General features: G+C 41.4%; 3 protein-coding genes across 3 annotated transcripts; all 3 read right to left on the reverse strand.

Moving 5' to 3' along the window:
- Positions 1–1,360: 1,360 nt before the first annotated feature.
- LOC310944635 (ribonuclease inhibitor-like) lies at positions 1,361–4,268 on the reverse strand (the record flags this gene model as incomplete). Its single annotated transcript, XM_083910441.1, has 4 exons — positions 1,361–1,560; positions 1,678–1,801; positions 2,929–2,941; positions 4,254–4,268. 4 exons carry the CDS (start codon positions 4,266–4,268, stop codon positions 1,368–1,370), a joined length of 345 nt encoding a protein of 114 aa, XP_083766567.1. The 3' UTR covers positions 1,361–1,367.
- aldocb (aldolase C, fructose-bisphosphate, b) lies at positions 4,176–13,715 on the reverse strand. The gene is made up of 9 exons (XM_083910174.1): positions 13,618–13,715; positions 8,891–9,007; positions 8,590–8,801; positions 7,093–7,147; positions 6,832–6,992; positions 6,640–6,723; positions 6,367–6,541; positions 6,076–6,275; positions 4,176–5,130 (listed from the first exon to the last, which is right to left on the reverse strand). Exons 2-9 carry the CDS (start codon positions 9,000–9,002, stop codon positions 5,038–5,040), a joined length of 1,092 nt encoding a protein of 363 aa, XP_083766300.1. The 5' UTR covers positions 9,003–9,007; positions 13,618–13,715; the 3' UTR covers positions 4,176–5,037.
- A 1,525-nt stretch (positions 13,716–15,240) lies between these two features.
- rskrb (ribosomal protein S6 kinase related b) lies at positions 15,241–20,726 on the reverse strand. The gene is made up of 13 exons (XM_083909884.1): positions 20,595–20,726; positions 18,699–18,977; positions 18,533–18,616; positions 18,375–18,443; positions 18,020–18,089; positions 17,005–17,112; positions 16,583–16,623; positions 16,467–16,494; positions 16,290–16,379; positions 16,105–16,193; positions 15,748–15,858; positions 15,558–15,671; positions 15,241–15,462 (listed from the first exon to the last, which is right to left on the reverse strand). Exons 1-13 carry the CDS (start codon positions 20,646–20,648, stop codon positions 15,244–15,246), a joined length of 1,356 nt encoding a protein of 451 aa, XP_083766010.1. The 5' UTR covers positions 20,649–20,726; the 3' UTR covers positions 15,241–15,243.
- Between the last annotated feature and the right edge of the window lie 202 nt (positions 20,727–20,928).

Raw genomic sequence — 20,928 nt, forward strand, 5'->3', positions numbered from 1 at the left:
TGGTCGCAAAAAGCACTTTTCCCATTGAGCACAAAAGTAAAAGAGACGCGTTTAAAAGTGTCCACAGGACACCTGGAGACATGAACACAGTCTTTTATACATCTTTGTATTCTATATTTTTATGATATGGAAAACTTTATGAGAAATGTGAATTAATGAAGGCAATGAGGGGGTTTTCTTTGACATGTGACAGGTTATAGTTATTTACTTATGTTGAGTGAAAGAATCTGTTCTCAAACTACTCTCAACACGTTGTTATTGATCCTAATAAAAATTATCACGAGTCTGCAGGTTCATTTATTGATCATTATATGAATATAACATCAATGTAAGAATGATATTAATGTAATAATAAATTGGGTTTTTTTTGCTGTGACATCACTTTGGCTCAGGAGATGAAGACAACAAAGAAAAACAAGGACAACAGAGGCAACTTCAAAGCACAACGTGGTACTTTAATCACTTTCATTGACTTTATTAATCGATTACGAAATCAATCGCCAACTATTTTGATCATCGATAATCGGTTTGAAGCTTTTTTCATGATTAAAACAAGATTTCTGATTGTTTTAGCTTCTTAAATGTGAATATTTTCTTTGTTTCTTTGCTCCACATAAAGAAATCATTAAAACTGAATCATTTTAGTTTGTGAACAAAACAAGACTTTCGAGAACATCATCATTTCCAGCTTTGACGAAAACTGATCACATTTTTTAGCATTTTATGACATTTTATGAACCAAACGATTCATCGAGAAAATAATCGATTACAAAAATAATCGTTAGTTGCAGCTCTACTGGTCTCACATTGAATAACCAGTCAAGACTGAAACATCGTTGACGTCTTTCCTTTTACCTTTTCCTTTGACGATTACTTTTCTGTAGAAAGAGAAATATGTTGATCTATCATAACCTCTGGGAAGACAGAGCCCACACACACACACACATGAACGGATGAAAAGATGAAGTGATGAAGAAGATGTGAAATGTTGACAGGTGCAGGACGACAGGAACGAGCCGACGATGGTCACATCACAGCGTCGTGGCCACAGAAAAACCTTTGTCCTTCAGATGAAGCTTGTCCCTGATCTGCTGAAGCTGTGTCACAGAGCAGGACTCAGGATGAAGATCATCTTCATGGATATGGTCATGAGTCCCACCTGAGAAGACGACAGAGGAGAAGAGTCAGAGTCACAGCAGTGAGTCAGTGAAGCAGCAGAGACTTCAGTCCAGAGACTCATTGTTGACATCATGTCATCATGAAGTCTGTATTTTTGATGTGAGCGCCCTCTGCCTTCAGAGCAGCATCAGATCTTCTGCAGGATAAAGTCTGAACAGGTAGAAGCAGCTTGAAAGTGGACACTGACTCTAACACTCTACTGAACTCAGAGTCTCCAGTCTGTAGTCTGGACTCTGCACAAGACCAGACAGAGGCTTCAATCCTGAATCCTGAAGATCCTTGTTCCCTCTCAGGTCCAGTTCTCCCAGGTGAGAGGGGTTTGACTTCAGAGCTGAGGCCAGAGAAGAACAGCTGATCTCTGACAAACTGCAGTAACTCAACCTGAATAAAGAATAAAAGATGAGACTTTGGACAGCAACTGTGTGTGTGTCAAATGAGTTTAAAGTTAATAAAATGAAAGTTTAATAAAACAACAGCAGCTTCAGTCAGTGAACTCACCTCAGAGTCTCCAGTCTACAATGTGGACTCTCCAGTCCAGAACACAGCAGCTTCACTCCTGAATCCTTCAGTTTGTTCTCACTCAGGTCCAGTTTTCTCAGGTGAGAGGAGTTTGACTTCAGAGCTGAGATTACAGAAGAACAGCTGATCTTTGACAAACTGCAGTCACTCAACTTGAATAAAGAATAAAAGATGAGACTTTAGACAACGACTGTGAGTGTGTGTGTGTGTGTGTGAGAGAGAGAGAGTGAGTGTGTGTGTGTGTTTGAGAGAGAGAGAGAGAGAGAGTGTGTGTGTGAAAGAGAGAGAGAGAGTGTGTGTGTGTGTATATAAAATGAGTTTAAAGCAGCTTCACTCCTGAATCCTTCAGAGAGTTCCAGCTCAGGTCCAGTTTTCTCAGGTGAGAGGAGTTTGACTTCAGAACTGAGATCAGAGAAAAACAGCTGATCTCTGACAATCTGCAGTAACTCATCATATGCTGACTTTGCAGTGCCACCTAATGGACAAATACCCAGAAAATTTCCAGTGATGCCCCATATGTCCATATTTACTGTGGAATTTTGGAGAAAATCCATTTCAAAAATCAACATTTTGACGTTTTTATTGCAACAACTGCTGACTCTGCAGTGCCACCTAATGGTCAAATAAGGTTTCCCGTTGAATGTCTCACCTGATTCACATACTACACCTTTTCACATTTTAAGTGATGCCCCATATGTCCATATTTACTGTGGAATTTTGGAGAAAATCCATTTAAAATATTAAAATGTTGGCGTTTTTATTGCAACAATTGCTGACTTTGCACTGTATAATAACAACATTATAACAATTTATATTAACAAACTCCCCCTCACAGAACTAAAAAGATATCAAAATTAGTAATGATTAAACATGACTAAATATTATTGAATGCTGTTCTTCTAAAGTTTTTAATTACAAAGTATGCACCAGCATATTTTTATCTATTGTATGTATATGCACCTGTATGTCCTGGCAAGTTTTTTTAACAAAAAAAAACAAAACACCCCCACATCAACAGCTGTGTGATCAGCACTGCTCTGCAGAAAAGCTCGCCTCCCAGTGGCCGAAACTTGCACTTTTTAAGCTGGAACGGGACGAACCGGAGGCGAATGTGGTGCCAACTTCAGCGTCGTACTATTTCAATACAAGCGATATTATCCCGTTTTATATCTCGTTCAGAAATATATCGATATGTATCAAAATCGAGTTACCGCCCAGCGCCGTACTTACTTTGGAGTCTTTGCTGTTGTTCGTTCTAGAAACTTCTGTCTCAACTTCGATCGGTGGGTGCCACGCCCATAATGCCCCTCGGCGACGTGCAATTCTTTTTCTTCGCTTTTTTTTGGCAGTTGGCAACCAGCTCTTAGGTGGCACTTACCTACTGGACTGGAGTGTGTAACATCAGATGGTCAGTACTAGATTTTAAAATTTACCAAATATGGCGACACAGAGAATCAATACATAAAACCAAACGATTTATAAATAAAATATTAAGATATTAAGGTCTAAATCTAAAAATGTGAACAATCTTTGGGGGGGGGGGGGATTCAAAATACACTCCTGTAATACAAAGATTTGACTGTTATATGTAAAAAAACAACAACACAGCATTAAATAAAATAAACAAAAGTAAAAAGTTATATTGTCATAAAGTTAAATAATCACATCTGACAACTATGTAAAAACTGTGACGAAGCTTTGGTAAAAATGGGGATAAAAATTCTAAATAAACTACATCAATCCAATTTTTTTTTTAAAGTTAATTTCTCTTATTATTATTATTGCGCCAAACGGCCCCTCCGACCACCACCATCAGTCATACATACATTCATGTATGTATGAATGATACTCTTGGGGGCCCTCTCGTGGTCACGGGGCCCTAAGCAGCGGCTTAGTTCGTCTATGCCTTGGGCCGGCCCTGTTCCCTATAGTCTACAGCTTTTAATCAATACTGTAAATAAATAATAATGTCACAAATAAACAATCAACATAAATCAGCTAATGTAACAAATAAGTTACAACACTATATACCCTGTGTCCTATAGGTATTTCATTAAAACACTTCATTTGGACAACTTCCTGTCGTTCTTTCCTTTTCTTACTGCACTCAGCAGCACGTTGGACTGTTTCTGGTTGTGTACATTGAGTCCTGTGTGTCCTTTTCTGAGTCGAGTTAAGATAATCTCTTAATCTCCGGTTCCTGCCCCGTATTTCACTATTGTTGTGTGTGGTTGTATACTGTAAAGATGTCTTCCTGTGTTCATACTATCCCAACTTTTATGTACACATACATATATATACACACAAGAGACAATACGCTGGTGAAAACATGAGCTCCTGGTGATAAAGGTAATAAAAGATTAAAAAGACGCTCTCATGTAAGGTCATGACTGTCACTCCATCACACATCCACCCAAGAGACAAGACAGAGAAGTTTTTAATGTTTATTTCTTTCACTAGTTGATACACCAAGTGCTTCAAGAACAAAGGTAACGATCACAAACATCACATCATTTCAACACAGCAGTGACTGTTTCCCTGCGTTTTATCTTCACGTCGATAGAAACCATGTCGTCTTCCCGCGGGACTAACTCAGGGAAACAGGAGGGGGGGGTGATGGTGACACACAGGAATCACTAAATATCAACACCTTCACACAACTGAATACATTGATGTCTGACTGTGATTGAAAGCTAATGTTACACTGAGAACAGACTGTGGGAACACAAAGGTTAACCTGAATCCTCTGCTGGAGCTACAGCTGTCTTTAAGTACAACAAACTCTTCTCTTCTCTTCTCTTGTCGTGAATGTTCTGATAATCTCTAATAATCTCTTGGTCCCACTGTCAGGGTTAGGGTTATTACAGCAGTTGGTTTTTAAATAGAAGCACTTTATTCTGACAGAAGCCAAACACAGACACTGCTCAGGACAGAAAACACGGAGCATGAGCTGAATACTGACTGATGACCTGTGATCTAATCTGTGATCTAATCTGTGATCTAATATGTGATCTAGCGCCTCTGAGCCCAGAGGAACTGCGTCAGACCAATATGAAAGAAAACCAGTGTTGACTTTTATCCTAAATTGTCGCAAAACTATTTGTTTGATTTAAAAAAAAGAAAGAAAAATAAAGAACTCTCCTGTTCCCTTTCGTATATTCGTTTCACATTGTGTTAATTATGTTATTAAATACATATAGTTAAGATAATTTGAAGAACTCTGTAGACTCTAAAGTACAGTAGACAGCGCAGGCCTGTGATGTATGAAGGCGTGAGGGACAAAAGCAGAGCAAATATTCATTAGAACTAGTTCACACGTGTGTGTGTGTGTGTGTGTGTTTAGTAGGCGTGGTTAGCTACGTAGAGGGACTTTGCTGCAGAGCCAGCGTTTCCAGAAGACTCGTACTTGCCCAGCGCAGCCAGACTGTTGGCCTGGAGAGATGAGAGAAAAGACAGTGTCTTTAAGAACAAAAGCGCGGCACAAAAGTAACATTGACTTCCTGACGTTCACGGCTACGACAAGCCTTTTAACACTGAACAGCTAGACTGGATATGTATTACAGATATATGTCATTCAATTCTTCCTATCCACAATGACATTCTTCCTATCCACAATTGTCCTTTCAGATATCCACAATGGCAATCTTCCTAGGACAAATGACGTCACTATTGCCATTCATGTGTATTGGGCTTTCAATTTCAGATATCCACAATGTCATTCTCCCTATCTACAATGTCATTCTCCCTATCCACAATGTCATTCTCCCTATACATAATGTCATTCTCCCTATCCACAATGTCATTCTCCCTATACATAATGTCATTCTCCCTATCCACAGTCATTCTTCCTAATCCACAATGTCATTCTCCCTATCCACAATGTCATTCTTCCTATCCACAATGTCATTCTCCTTATCCACAATGTCATTCTCCTTATCCACACTGTCATTCTCCACATCCACAATGTCATTCTTCCTATCCACAATGTCATTCTATCTATCCACAATGTTATTCTTCCTATCCACAATGTCATTCTCCCTATCCACAATGTGATTCTCCCTATCCACAATGTCATTCTTCCTATCCACAACGTGATTCTCCTTATCCACAATGTCATTCTTCCTATCCAAAATGTAATTCTCCTCATCCACAATGTCATTCTCCCTATCCACACAATGTCATTCTCCTTATGACTACTAACAATTGGATTGTAGATATCTGAAATGGGAGTTTCTCCTCGTACGAATGTCACTGTGGATCTCTGAAATGTTCTTTTTGACGAGGAAGAATTGAATTACAGATATCTGCGATACTTATCCAGTCTAGCTATGAAATGTTAAAAAACGGCTTGCCACCCACGGGTTGTTTCTGTCTGACCTGAGCACGTTTGAGGAACTCCTCGGTGCTGGCCTTCTCGTTGCTCAGCTCTCCTCTCCAGGCGTTCAGGGCAGAGGCCTGCAGAGCACGGCCGTAGGAGAAGGTCAGGGCCCAGGGCCTGGGCAGCGAACAGTTGTTCATGGCATTCAGGTTGACGCTGGCTTCCTCCTCAGACTGGCCACCAGACAGGAAGGTCACTCCTGAGGAGACACAAACCAGCCTGAGTCCATGCCTCATCATCATCATCATCATCATCATCATCGTACAATGCTACGGCTTTAGTCTATAAACCTGGAACAGCAGGGGGCACGGTGCGACGCAGGGCGGTGACGGTCGCCATGGCGATTTCCTCGCCGCTGTACTTGGTGGGGCAAGAGTGTCCAGGTGTGACCATGTTGGGTTTGAGCAGCGTCCCCTCCAGGTAGACATGGTGGTCTGACAGGGATTTGTACACTGCAGCGAGGACCTACACACACACACACACACACACACACACACACACACAGTTAGAAGACAGAGCAGTAAAATAAAGACTTCACGTCACCGTGTTGCTCTTTAAATTACCTTCTCGGTGACGTACTGGCAGCGTTTCAGGTCATGGTCTCCGTCAGGAAGGATCTCAGGCTCCACAATAGGAACAATACCATTCTAGGAGACGTCAGAAAAACACACGTGTGTTTGAATTATTTTGAATGAGCTTTGAACAGAAGCACTAAACATAAGTCTCCATGAATAAGATGATGATGAGACACCGACCTGCTGGCAGATGCTAGCATATCGGGCCAGTACATTGGCGTTCTCCAGGATGGCGAGCTCAGACGGAGTGGTGTCACTGATCTTCAGCACAGAGCGCCACTTGGCGAAGTCTGCGCCGTCCCTCTTGTACTGTGCACAGCGCTCAGAGAGACCGTCCAGACCTGCACTCAACAACATCAATAGAGCAGAGAGTCTGTTGAACAAACCAACTCAACAAGGACGCCTTTGTACTGTGATGTAAGAGAGAGAGAGAGTCTGTACCCTGAGTGGTGGTCTCTCCATTTGTCCCAGCGAGGGGGACAACACCTTTGTCCACCTGTGGAGACACAGACACATGCTGTAAATGTCAAATTACACTCGGATACAGGATGTTAAGATGAAGCTGGAACCTAAAGCTCTTTTGACTGTTTTTGTCTAAACAAGCTGACAGTGGCTCTGTGTTTAGCTTCAACACAACACTTCCTGTTTTACCTGCCAAACACTCAACATTGGGCTGAAGAATAAGGGTGAATTCCAATTTCTTGCTTAACCCTCAATCTCAAAAATGCGCTCCCTCGAGTCCAAGTGCTGTCCAGATTCTCAGAAAAATTAAGTTGAGGGCCAAGTTTAAGGGCTGTATCGCCCTCAATATTGAGATTTTCTGAGACCAACCTTGGGAGCAAGGGCTACCCAGAATGCATTGCGTGTTTTCACATAACAAAGATGGCGCCGAAAAGCAGCGAAACGAGTACACTACAAACGAAATATTTTCTTTGTTAATAGAGATATAAAAATTATGAAAACCATTGTATTATTTTAATAATCCATATTATGGATTACTGACGTCATTGTTGCGTAACATTTATTTTTTATTTTACGATGTTTTGTCGGCCGGTGCGGACAAGTGATGGTTTACTTTTCAATAAGCCGTGGTGTGTGGTAACTGTCAGCTGAATATGTCTGTGGTTGTGGTATTTGTATGAGTATCATCTTATAACTAACTGACAACCTAATAACTTGACTGACAAACGGATCAGAATAAATAATCCTGACGTAAATGTCTTCTTCTTTTTTGGAGTTGACAGACTGGACGCAGCTTTGACGTTATTCTGCCCCCTACAGTCTGAAGACATATCTGCATTTAAGGGGTGTCCCATTTCTAAGTGACAAAATAACCCTCAACACTTGGTTTTGAGGCCAGTTAAGATTAAGGGTTGAGCTTGAGGGTTAAGATAGGAATTGGAATTGGCCCTAACATCAACATTATACATGAGCCCTCTCCATCCAGCTTCATGTTTGGCAGTAGATGTGTCATCGCGGTAAAGGATACCATGATGACATTTAGGGCAATATCTATCAATTTGTGTGTCGTCAATGGACCAAACCTTTAGTTGTTCATGCCGTGTGCAGTGTGTAGTACGTTCCTACTCAAGGACGCAACTTTGTGTACTTTGTGTGAATGTCACATCTGCTTTAAGTCTGTTTGAATTAGTTGCTGTGGCTAACTTGGGTTCAAGAACCAGGAAGCCAAGTGGGAGGTGTAGAACTTTCCAGCAGGTCTGTATGGAGCATGTGCAGTGTGTATTCAAATCAGTTGTCATCAAAGCTTTTTCATCTGTAACCGATCATCAGAACCTGTACGTTTTGTCGTTTTACAACCTATTAAGAAGTGTGTAGAATAAAACCTCTTAAAGACACTCGTGTTGTCCGCCGTCGCCCTTCCCAGAGGCTAGTTTATTGAGCTGTAAAAATCTGGACAGTCAATATAAGTGCGTTCACCTTGATGCCAACGACGATGCCGCGGTCTTGGATGAGCTTGGCGAAGGAAACGCCGTCGTCTGTGTTCTGGTAGAGGGTCTCGTGGAAGAAGATCACGCCTCCGATGCAGCTGTCCATGCGCTGGTCGGCCGTGAACAGCAGCTGACGGTAACGTCGCCGGTTCTCCTCCGTGTTCTCCACGCCGATGGGGTTCAAGCGCTTGGCCATGCTGCCTGTATGTAAACGCCCCACAACCACACAAATGTTATTCACAGACGACTTTCAGGGTTTTCAGGGCAATGGTGTGAAATCGGTCACACACCGGTGGACTCATCGGCGGCGAGGATGCCCTTCCCAGGAGCGACTATCCTCAGAGCGATGTCCTGCAGCTCCTTCTTCTGCTCAGGGGTCAGCGCTGGATACTGGTGAGTCATGGTGGCTGCAGGACAAACAGAGACAAAGTCATGAGTGAGGTCACGCACAGGCCTTATTTCACCGTCCACAACATGGCAACCTCACTGCACAACATGGCAACCTCACTGCACCACGGAGCTGAGGAGTGAGGCGTGAGAAATACCAGAGGTGGAAAAAGTACTAAAATATTGTACTCAAGTAAAAGTACCAATACTTTGATGCAATATTACTCAAGTAGAAGTAAAAAGTAGTTCATTTTAAATGTACTTGAAGTAAAAGTTACTTAGTTACTTTGTGTGAGGGTAGTAGAAATATGACAAGGTCAGAAATCCAAAACTATTTTGGAGCTCACGCCCAGCACAACACAAACAGGATATGACGTCACTTTTGGCCACGCCCTCTATGGTGATAATCACATCATCATTCGTCTGGTTCTGGTGTATATTTTCCCCCTGTAGGTCTTCATTGTGCTGAATTTTTATTTTTACTCAGTAACGGAATGGATTTATAAAGTAACTAAGTACAATACTTGAGTCAATACTATGGAATGAAATATGTGCCACCAGAAACTGAATTTGAATCGTTTATATTTGAATTTGAATCGCTAAACTTGAATAATAGCATTAAAAAACTGAATTTGAATGACATAATTTGAATTTGTATTGTCTAATTTGAATTATTGCATTGAAAAACTGAATCTGATTAGTATAATTGGAAATTGAATTATTCGAATTCAACACTCCATGTGCCTTTGCATTCAGTTCTCACGATTCAAATTCAGTTCTCAAAATTCAGATTCAAATTACTGCGACATACATCCGGTTAGTTCAAGGATGAAGGAAGAGCAATTATACTATTCAGATTCAGTTTTTTAATGCAATAATTCAAATTAGACAATACAAATTTAAATTATGTGATTCAAATTCAGTTTTTTAATGCTATTATTCAAGTTTAGCAATTCAAATTCAAATTATGTGATTCAAATTAAAAAATTTTAATGCAATTATTCAAGTTTAGTGATTCAAATTCAAATATAAACGATTCAAATTCAATACAAAATCCTGATTTTAAATTGTACTTAAAAAAATACACAAAAAAAGTATTCAATACAGTAACTTGAGTAAATGTATTTCATTACTTTCCACCTGATAAAAAACAACTATTACTAACGCAACTTTGATACAGACATTAAATAAAGCATGGAAATTCACTCCTGAACCCGTTTGGCAGCAGCAGCAGCAGAAACAGCTTTTCACCCAAAGTCTATGCCCTTCTTCAGTCTGCCGTAAATAAGCAGTTATGTAACCTCCTCGTCGCCCTCTGAGCCACAGAGAACAGAGAGCGAGGGATTATGTAACAGCGCTGCTGCTGCTCGTCCTCATTACGGATGCAGGAGTGGATTTTTCTCTCCTCAGCAACACTCGTGTCCTCTCCAGTCGTCCACTCATGTCATTAAATAACAAATACTTAAGTATAGTGAATATATCAATCTCAGGTTGGTTTGCTGTGGTCCTGTAGGACACCGCCTGGTAAATCCTGTGCCCTCTGTTAATCCTCAGATTAAGACAGATGAGGAGCACGTACACAGTCAGTCAGTCAGTGAAGAAAGTCTGCAGACACCACAGCAACTGTGGACACGTTCATTCTACATTCAACTGGAAATAACTTGTTTTAGTGCAGGACTGCACAGAACAATGAGGAGGAAGTGTGTGAGCCGTGGTCATGCACAACCTCACAAAAGCCAGGCTCAGCAAACACACTCATGTGTTTCATGTGAGGCTTGTTTGACTTTCTGCTGAGAAAAGGTTGTCAAATAATCTGCCAGGTGTAATCTAATCCACATATCTGTGAGTCAAACACAAAGAAAACCTGCAGCGTTAAAGGAACAATGTCCTCTTTTATGCTCCAGACCTGCCTCTGAAACACGATCAGGACGTTTGGTGGCAACATGAACACATGATGAACTGTTCATTCAGTCATTTAACTTTCATTTAAATTCAACCACAGATTAAGAAAACCAGACCAGGATGGATAATTTTCTACTTCATAGTATCATGTAATATTATGTTTTGTAAAGAAACTCATAGTGATTTATTCTAAATCTGGAAATCTCTTTTTACTCCTATAATTATTTTTGATCAATAATATTAGACCTTTTCTTCTGAATTTGATGAACCGAGCAACAAGAAAACAGTTGACAGATGAATCAATCATAAAGAAAAAGCTTTCAAACAGACATGCATTTTCTTTCCCTGAACAGCTGCTTATTCTGAAGAAACTGTAGTATAATATAATATTTGAATATGTCTCCATGAAACATTCTAAAGGTTCAGACAGTGATTTAATTCAGGCCTTAACTCCACACACGTGACCGACTCTGTCACGTTGGAGTTAAAATTAAAACAGCGAGGTTCCAGGTTCGACTTTAAATGTCCGCTGTGACTCTCTGTGATCGATTGGTTTGCTGGTGGGAATTTAACGAGGTCAGTGCTGCTTGTGTTTGTAAATGTACTGAAAACACAGAATAAAAAGGGATCATTTAAGAGCTGAGGAGGGTCATTATTCCAACTGATTTATATTTGAATCTTTTAAGAGATAAATAATCAACTTTAAATCATTTTTGGGTATCAATCTGGGATTCTCTGCATCTCATTCCATCAGGCTTCCATCAGGATTAATTAATCTCTGACTTTGATTTAAAGTTGTGAGCTAAAGCAGTGATCAGAGTGAAGAGCGCTGTGTTTAAACATTTAAAGCAGGGGTCGATATCCTGTAGCCCTACACTTATTTTGAAATGATTAAATTCAACATTTAATTCTATATCAACTTGTCTAGTGTTTTAATTACAATTGACATTTATTTTGCTTGGTTTTAAAGGCGCCATATGTAAGAATGTGGCCAAAAACGGTTACTACATTCAAATTCAAAATACAGAGGTCTTTTAGATTTCGTTTTCTGACCTAACTGGCAACCCGTGGTTGCTCGGCAGCTGAGACTCTACTGACTGCAATGATTGGTGGACGGCGGTAGGTGGCGCCACATGCCAAAACATGATTTCAAAACATAAACATGATTTGAAATTTGCAAAATGCAAATATCTTGTCTGTATTGTTGTTGTTGGTGAGTTCCGTTTGTCATATGAACATTATTCCTGAGTCTCTGTGACATATTAGGAGGATTTTATGATTTATTACATAATGCACCTTTAATGTTTTAATTCTGTTCTATTTCTTTCTGTTTTTGGTATTTACAGATTAATTTTGCATCATAAATATGTTTTTTTTGTTGTTGTTGGACCTATATATCAAAACAAACACTGGATTATCAAGATATCATTTAAATTTCGACCCTATCCCTGCTCTAAAGTTCTAAATAATGACAATAATAATAATAGGACTGATATAAATCCCTATTTGCAGATGCAGGGAGAAGTGTTTCCACTTGTTCAACGCAGTGATTTCCTGCTGCTGTAAGGATCACATATTGATTTATAAACATGTAGAATGAACACGGTGTTCCCACAGCAGCAGGAATATACCATCAGGCCGATGTGATGGGTGAGGGGTGAAGAAAAACGAGATGTTTCTGTCTCTTTGTCTTCTTCATCTTCTCTGTGATGATACATGACGTGAGCTGAGATTAGACGACTCTGCTGTGTTTTCACAACACACACACACAAGCTCAGCAATATTCTGCTGTCAGAGAGTGACGTCACAGCCGTCTGCACTGCAGAGGGGGGGGGGGGGGACACGCCTGTCCTGACAGCACCATGGACAGTGGGTGGCGCTATTCTCTCTCGTCTACCCTGTGCATTAATATGTTACCACGGTTACAACATAGAGATAATTGGCCAATAATAATGTATAGATCATTTTGAAGAAGAGTAACTCAAAAAGTCAAGGATTGATGTGGATGTTCTTTCTTTCTCCTCTTTTTCCCCCTCATGAATATTATTTGTATATATTACTGTTACACAGACTGTCATGTTATGTTATTTAAATAAAGTTCATCCATGAAAAACAGAAGAATGACTGGTGAAGATTGGATTGATGAACTGTTGAATGTTCAGTGCAGAGAGAGAGGGAGGAGGAGGTGTACGTGCTTCAGCACATGTCCTCCTCCTCCTCTTCCTCCTCAGCCCCTCCTCCTCCTCCTCACTTCCTCCATCTTTCCCCCGTCTCCGCATCAATAACCGCAACACGTCAATACACAAAATAAGACATTTTAAATGGACGACGTCTTGTATCGTGTGCGTGCGTGTGTGTGTGTGTGTGTGTGTGTGTGTGTGTGTGTTGTTAGCAGCTACAGGTTCACCCCTGAAGGTCACTCTGTGCACGCGCTCTTCCTGTTGCGTAACTCCATGATGATGATGATGATGATGATGAGAAGCCGGAATGCGCAAATTTAAACGAAAAAAGTGTTGACATGCGTGTGTGTGTGTCACTAGTTTGAAGACGACGCCATTTTGTGCCGCAGTGAATTAAAGAAGTAACGTATTCAGCAGCGATGAGAAGGCGAGGATTCCATCTTCTTCCTCTTCTTCGAATCTTCATCATATATAACACCTTCATCTACACATTTACTCAGCGTGTGTGTGTGTGTGTGTGTGTGTGTGTGTGAGTGTGTGTGTCTTACCTGTGTGTGTGTCTGTGTGAAGGCAGTGGTCAGGAAGATGATGATGATGCGGGACAGTCTCTCCTCTCCTGTGACACTCTCTGCTGCTGCAACGCAACGTGACCCTTTAGAAAAGGCTGGCCGTGTGGGGGCGGGGCCAACGTCACTGCGTCACTGTGACGCAACGACGCACACAGACGTCGGAAAATGGCTCCCGCAGCGTGACTGTGCAACTTTTCTGTGAAGGACAAAACTTTCACAGAAATATCAACAGTTTATCGACGGTTGTGCTTAAATTAAGTCGTTTCTTAAAGTGTTAAAGTAATAAAGTATTTGGAATGGAAAGAAAGAAAAAGTAAGTTATTATAATTTGAAGAAAAATGCAGATATAACTCAATCTAAAGCAACTGGCCATAAAATCCTCCTAATATGTCACAGAGACTCAGGAATAATATTCATATTACGTACTGTACTTGTAAAATATGTGGCGCCACCTACCGCCGTCTACCAGTCATTGCAGTCAGTAGAGTCTCAGCTGCCGAGCTGCCACGGGTTGCCAGTTACGTCTGAGCGACAATGGCGGCGAAAACGAAACTTGAATTTGAGTGTAGTTAACGTTTTTGGCCACATTCTTACATAAGGTGCCTTTAATCAACAATACCAGTGTGTAGTAACATGTAGGCTGGTTTAGCAGCCAAAAATGAATATACTACCCATAAATATGAGCGTATAATCATTTGCAAATAAAAATCGTACAGATTTCATACTCAATGAATAAGACACTATGTTTGCCCGGGGGCCTTGCTTCATGGAGGCTGCCATTTTGTGCTGCATGTGTGTGTGTGTGAAGGCCATTGTCGTTTCCTGAAGGTGAGGGAACAGGAAATGTGTTTTCTTCAGTATGTCACTGACTGACGTCCATGTAGAAAGTTTTTCTGCTGCTCCTTCATTTATTCAAATGATCACAAACTCATAAAATCACTGTACATTAAGAGTTTATTATTCCATCTGTGTCATATTACAAAAATACACTGTAACATATATAACATCAAATTTCATTCTACGTTGCCATATAAACTCTGTAAAGAGGAATTTATAAATAAACATTTTTCAGTATCACACACACTTGAGGCATTCTGGGTAGAGACCAGGGCACAATTCACAAACTCTACAATAATATCATCTAATAATCAGGGAAGTGCATGTTTCTATCAAAATATCACATCTGTGTCACCGACATGGAATCAAAACACGAGGGGGTGAATAAAAACGCTCCTGAGTCATTGTTGGAAAAGATAAAGTCGCAGAAACATCGTGATTATTCTTAGACGCAGCTCTGCACAGACTGTCTTTATTTGTATGATTCAAATAAAGACTTGATGTTATGTGCTTTTATGATCATGCAACATGACAACAAACGCAGACGCTCAGAGTTTGATCAAGAAAATGACTGTGGAGTCATGAATGCTGCTGTGCATTATGAAAAGTGAGAAAGGAACAAGAGTCAAATGGGGAAAAGGGCAAGTGGATCATTCCTCTTCTAAACTATTTTGACACTCAATGAATTAAGACGTTTTACGCGGTGCACCACACCAGGAGTTCACGCTGATTTCATGTGCACAGAGTTCAGAAACACGCGGTCGTCCGTCAAACAAACACTTCTCGACGTGAAGCGTTCTCCTGAGCAGGCTGCGGTGGAACTGTTGGGCCAGGCAGTAACGTGACTGTCTGAGTCTGAGCGTCAGGTGCAGCCACAGGACTGAGCAGTGAGTCGTAGTCGAAGCCTTTGAGCGTCTGCAGAGACAGAGTGAGGCCTCGTCGAGATTTGGCAGCTCGGTCCGGTCGCTCCCTCAGCTCCACAATCACCTGGACACAGATCACCACGGCGAGGAAAACAGCACTTTACTGACAAATCTGAGTCCAGGGACGACGCCCATCACCACAGAGACTGCACCACTTACCTCCACAGGATGGCGCTGCAGCAGAGCAAAGTCAAATGTGGTTCCGTGGAAGAAGGTCTGTCGTTTGAAGCGGTCCAGGGTCCTGAGGCGGCGGGCGGGAGTCTTGCACAGAAGCTGCGCGGACAAACAAGTGAGAGTCACAGTCTGACATTAAACGTGACTTTAAACGTGAATCACAATTAAAAGTCACCTCAGTTACAAGCAAGGCAAACTGTGGGCTGAAGCTCAGCGGCATTTCATAAGGAAAGCTCCTGACTTTCCTCAGCATACCGCAGTGGTCTGCTTCTGCGGGCACAGGGAACTGAGAAAAGGGAACAATTTCATTTAAATTAATGTACTTTCAACACATTTTACATGTGACAAAAACGACTAATGTAGAGTCATACACTAAAATGTCCCTGAGAATGTGCAAAATGACCCCATGAAACAAATATCTAATGCAACAGACCCCCAGCCTTCTTTTGAGAGAAGCTCACACGTGAAAGTATGATTTCAATATCAGCACATAATGCAAGTCACCAGGAGGCCACAGGCAACAGGAGCTCACCTTTCCAGTAACCAATGAGAAAAGCAGAATTCCCAGCGACCACCAATCAGCTGCGTGGTTGTAGGGTCCCCCACTGAGGACCTCTGGTGCTGCAGAGCAGACACAGCACATGAATCAGCCCAACACTAACCCTTCAAAGGCAACTTTCATTGTTGTTGTTGTTGTTGTTGTGTTCATGTATTCACCCATATACTGGATTGTTCCACAGATGGTGAAGGCTCGTCCTCCTCTCTCCAGGCGACGGGACAAACCAAAGTCAGCCAAGCGCAGGTGACCTGGAAGAGACCATTTTCAGCATGCGACACAGAAGAGAGAGGACGATGCTGCTCTCTGCTGGAAACACGTCTCTATTCTCTACTCACCGTCGTCTGTCAGCAGGATGTTCTCCATCTATAAGAAATAAATATGAAATATGAATAAAAGTATGAATGTAAGGAAGGTTTTTAACTGGTAAAAACATAAGCTTTTATTGACGTACCTTCACGTCTCTGTGAATGATCCCAAAGTCATGGAGGAAGCCTGAAAGAAGGTAAAAGAGTCAGTGAAAGATCCAGTAACTCTCCTCACTGACGTCATAATAACCTGTTTTATATTGACATAACAATTCCTTCATTTTGACTTAAGTGATTAGTAAATAAAATGTTTATCTTACAAGCTTCTATATAATTAAATGTTGAATTTAAATATTGTTTGCAGTTTGGGTCAGTTTTCATTATAATTTAAAACTAAGTTTAAGGCCACAATATATCGCAAGTTTGAGACCCCTGGTTTAAAAGGTTTAATCTGAGGCAAAGAAGATTCTGTCTTTAAGTTTCGTAACAAATGTTTCTGTTTGAATATCTTTGTCGCGTTGAGAGATTAGATCAGGATTCTAAATGGTGATTGTGGCGTGAACCTCACCGAGTGCAGACGCCAACTCTGCAGCAAACACTCTGGCCGTGTCCTCGCTGAACTGACCGATCATCTGCCAGTAAGTGTACAGGTCTCCTGTGCTGCAGTAATCACACACTGAGGGGAGAGGACACACACACACACACACACACACACACACACACACACACACACACACACACACACACACACACACACACACACACACACACACACACAGAGTTAACACATAACTCTGTCAGGAGAGCTGTGAGGGTTAGAGAAACAAAGAGAAGGTCAGCTGTGAGGGTGAGGGAGTGCAAATCTTCCTCTACAAAGAGTCTGTTTTTCACTATGAAGCTCAAACCTTTGACAGAGTCTGTGTGGGATAATGGTCCCATCCACATTTGAGGAGAACACCTTTGTTTCTCACTGGCATTTAAACACCTTTTCCTCTTTATTCTTTGTAATTGTGTATTGTATGTTTTGGGCACTGTGCGAAAATACCTGAAAGGTAAAATTTGAGGGGGGTCTGAACATGTTGCATAAAGTTTTTATGTAATTTCAGTTTCACGTATATGATCTACATACATAATACACTTTGCGTGCTTTCTTACCCAGAGGATGTTACCAACCCTGTGATTGTTAGCTATATGAATAAATTGTATTTGACCTTGTTAAAGGTTTGGTTTCATATCAAGCAGAGAAACACATGCATTCACAGCAGTGTTCCACATCTGCTCCTGCGGCAAACACACACACACACACACAGATCAAAACTGGGTCACAACACTTTCTGAGTCAGTGACCGATTTCAGAAATAATGAAATAATATTAGAGGAAAAAAACGCTCTGGAGGAAAAGAGAGAAACAGGAAACAAAGGCAGTGGAGAGTCTGGGGTTTGAAGCTGAATAGAGAAGGAAGCTGATTGTGTGTTCTCTTCATCATGTTCTCAGGTGTTCTCAGGGGACGGGTGGGATTGTGGGAAGAACCTGGACGTGACGTGACGTGACTACCAGGGGGAGTGGAGACTGACTGACTCACTAATGTAGAGGTGACGCTGCGTCTGCCAACAGTCCTGAAGGTCGTGGACAAACGGGTGACGGACCTGACGCTGCGGGCAAAAGTCACAAGTCAACCTGGAACATCCATATTTCTGTGTGTGATCGCTTCATTCATCGTGTGGATCGACACATTCTCTCAAAGTCCATAGAAAATATAAGAAAATCAAGCTATTTGTACCTTAATATCTGAGGAGTATTTGAGAACATTGTTAAATACATACTGTACATATACATAAAAGGCTGAGGCCGAGCAAAAAAATTTGCTTCAAAAGTGATTGAGGAAAAGGTGAGTGTTGTGTCATCACAATGTAAATTCTCATGTCATTTTAACTTACCTGCACTATCACCTCTTCTTTGGACTGCTCTAAGACGCCCAGTCTGAGAATCTCTGATTTAGGAATGACCTGTTGACAACAAACACAAAAACACACTGAGATGAAACACAACTGGACTTTACTCAAAATAACAAACAACAGCACTCGCAGATACTCACTTTAACTGCATATGTTCTCTCTTCGGCTCTGTCCTTTACTTTCAGGATGGGTCCAAACGAACCTTTGGCGATGTAGCCCAGCACCTGACGACGTCATGAAAAACACAGGTCACGATCATACACAGCACTGTTGTTTTTGGTGTTTCCTGTCAGCACTGAGCTCTACCTGGAAGTGTTCCTGTCGGGGCACACTTCTGTGAGGGAACTCGGGCAGGAACATGCTGATGAAGCCCGGCAGCGTCCACTCTGCTCTCAGCTTGTCTGGACCCACTCCCGCCAGCCTCAGCACATGCTCCGGGACGTCGGGGGGTTTTCCCCGGATCATTCGCCGCTGGTTCAAACGCAGGGCGGGCGGCGCCAGGCGACAGAGGCCTGCTGGGATGGACAGACCCACGCTGGAGAGGAAGCCTCGCCATCCGTCGCTGTCCTGTGCATCAGTGGCTCTCTGAGTGGCACACAGAGAATAAATGTCATTAAAAAACACATGTACAGTCATTTCTGTCATTATTCAGCTAATGAAATATAACATTCGTCTTGTTGTTCTAACATATTTACATAGAATGTTCCATATTACATCTTTAAAGGGTGTCAAAAGACAGCGTGAGTCCAGACACTGTTCTCGTGATGCAAAGACAAATATAAACTTATCAGAGCTGGCATGACGACAACAATGTGCTCTGACAGAAACTCATGAGCCAACAGAGGTGTGACAGTTTATCACACAGGCTTTCATCATACATGTAATTATTTCCACACTTTTATCTCAGCGTTGCTTCATATTCACACACTGCGGACGTGATGAGCGTGATCACGGCTGATCTCACACTAACTCTGTAAACTCTAACAAACCGTGGGTTCACATCAGGTACATTTCATTGGCAGTTTTACGCATAAAAGTGCACCAAAACTCAATTTTACTTTTTGAATTCCTGTTTTATATTATAAATTGTTTTAATTTCAAATACATAAGTCCCGATGAGAGACACAGAACTGCTGTGAAATGTTGTTATTGTTGTTATAGATGCTATTATTATTAATAAACTGTTGACATAAAGAAAAAACACACAATTCAGCATCCAGTGGCTGCACTGTCTGGAGAATAACCTACATATGTTAATATACTCTAATATAGACTCTAATATAGACTCATGAATATAAAGGATTTATATTAGCAAACATTAAATCCATCACACAAACCTTCATGAACAGAACTGTTCCTGCTCTCATTTGTGATTGAAGCAGAGAAACAAAGATGGTGGAGTCTGCCCTGAGGTCATGTGCTGCACAACAGAAGTGTGTCATCACCCGTGCACAATGTTATTATCATCTGAGTGGAATGAAGGCAAATATGGACTCATCTTCACCCACTCACATGAAAATAGAAAGACTCTCATCAGTCAGTGTCAGCGACACCAGAGCTTTGCAAAGCTCACAGGTTTCAGGGCCACAAAATGTTTGGGAAAACTTCCACGTCCACATTTCTACATGAGAAGGAATAATTAAAATAACTGCAATTACCACTAACTAACTATATAACTAAGAAGGAACTACAGTAAAAACCAGTAAAAACACAGTGGAAGAAAATGGCCGCCATCTCCATGAAAGACCCAGAACCTGAGGTTCTTTAAACACAAAGTTGATATTAAAGTATTACTGATAAAAAAAAGCCTCATAAATGTCACATACTGTACCTTTAAAATGACAATAACAACGTGACACAGTTTACTTCATGGAAGGACATTTTAGCTTTTTTATTTCTTGTCTGTTGTCTTCACTTCCGGCCCACATTCTGTCAACACCGGAAGTGTGACAATATTGTCTTTCAAAATAAAGGCGTTACAAAACAACCGTCGCTTTCTTTGGAGCAGTAAAGAGAAGCACAGTTCGTGAATAAGACAAATATAATCATTTTAAGTTCACTATAAAGTTTGTGTAAACGCTGCTGATTTAAACGTCACTCGGGTGCCGTCGTTGTTGTCGCTACCTGCTGAACATCGCCATGGAAACAAGGAAACCATCCCATAATGCGTCACCTTAGCAACCAGCAGTGGCGTGAACTCACCGTGGTGTTTTTCGTGGCGTGGGCTCCCATCATCATCACCATCACCATCACCATCGTCCCCGTGACACAAAATCACCACTTTACACACATTCTGCTGCGCGTGCACTCGCTCGCTCTATCCGGTCACGCGCACACCTCACACACACGATTTAAGACGTTGATAAAATTAAAATAAAAACCTACATGAGATCAAATTATGAGCCTGACGATGCTGGGCATAATCTGGCGACATAAAAAAAACAAGTTAATCCCGAGTGCGGGTGGTGACGTCAGCGAAAATCCGCCCCCATCGTTTCCAACCAATGAGGCGGAAATGTAGAGTCCAGCGCCCCCT

The sequence above is a fragment of the Microchirus variegatus genome, assembly GCF_963457635.1.
Source record: "Microchirus variegatus genome assembly, chromosome: 2".
Lineage (NCBI taxonomy): Eukaryota > Metazoa > Chordata > Actinopteri > Pleuronectiformes > Soleidae > Microchirus > Microchirus variegatus.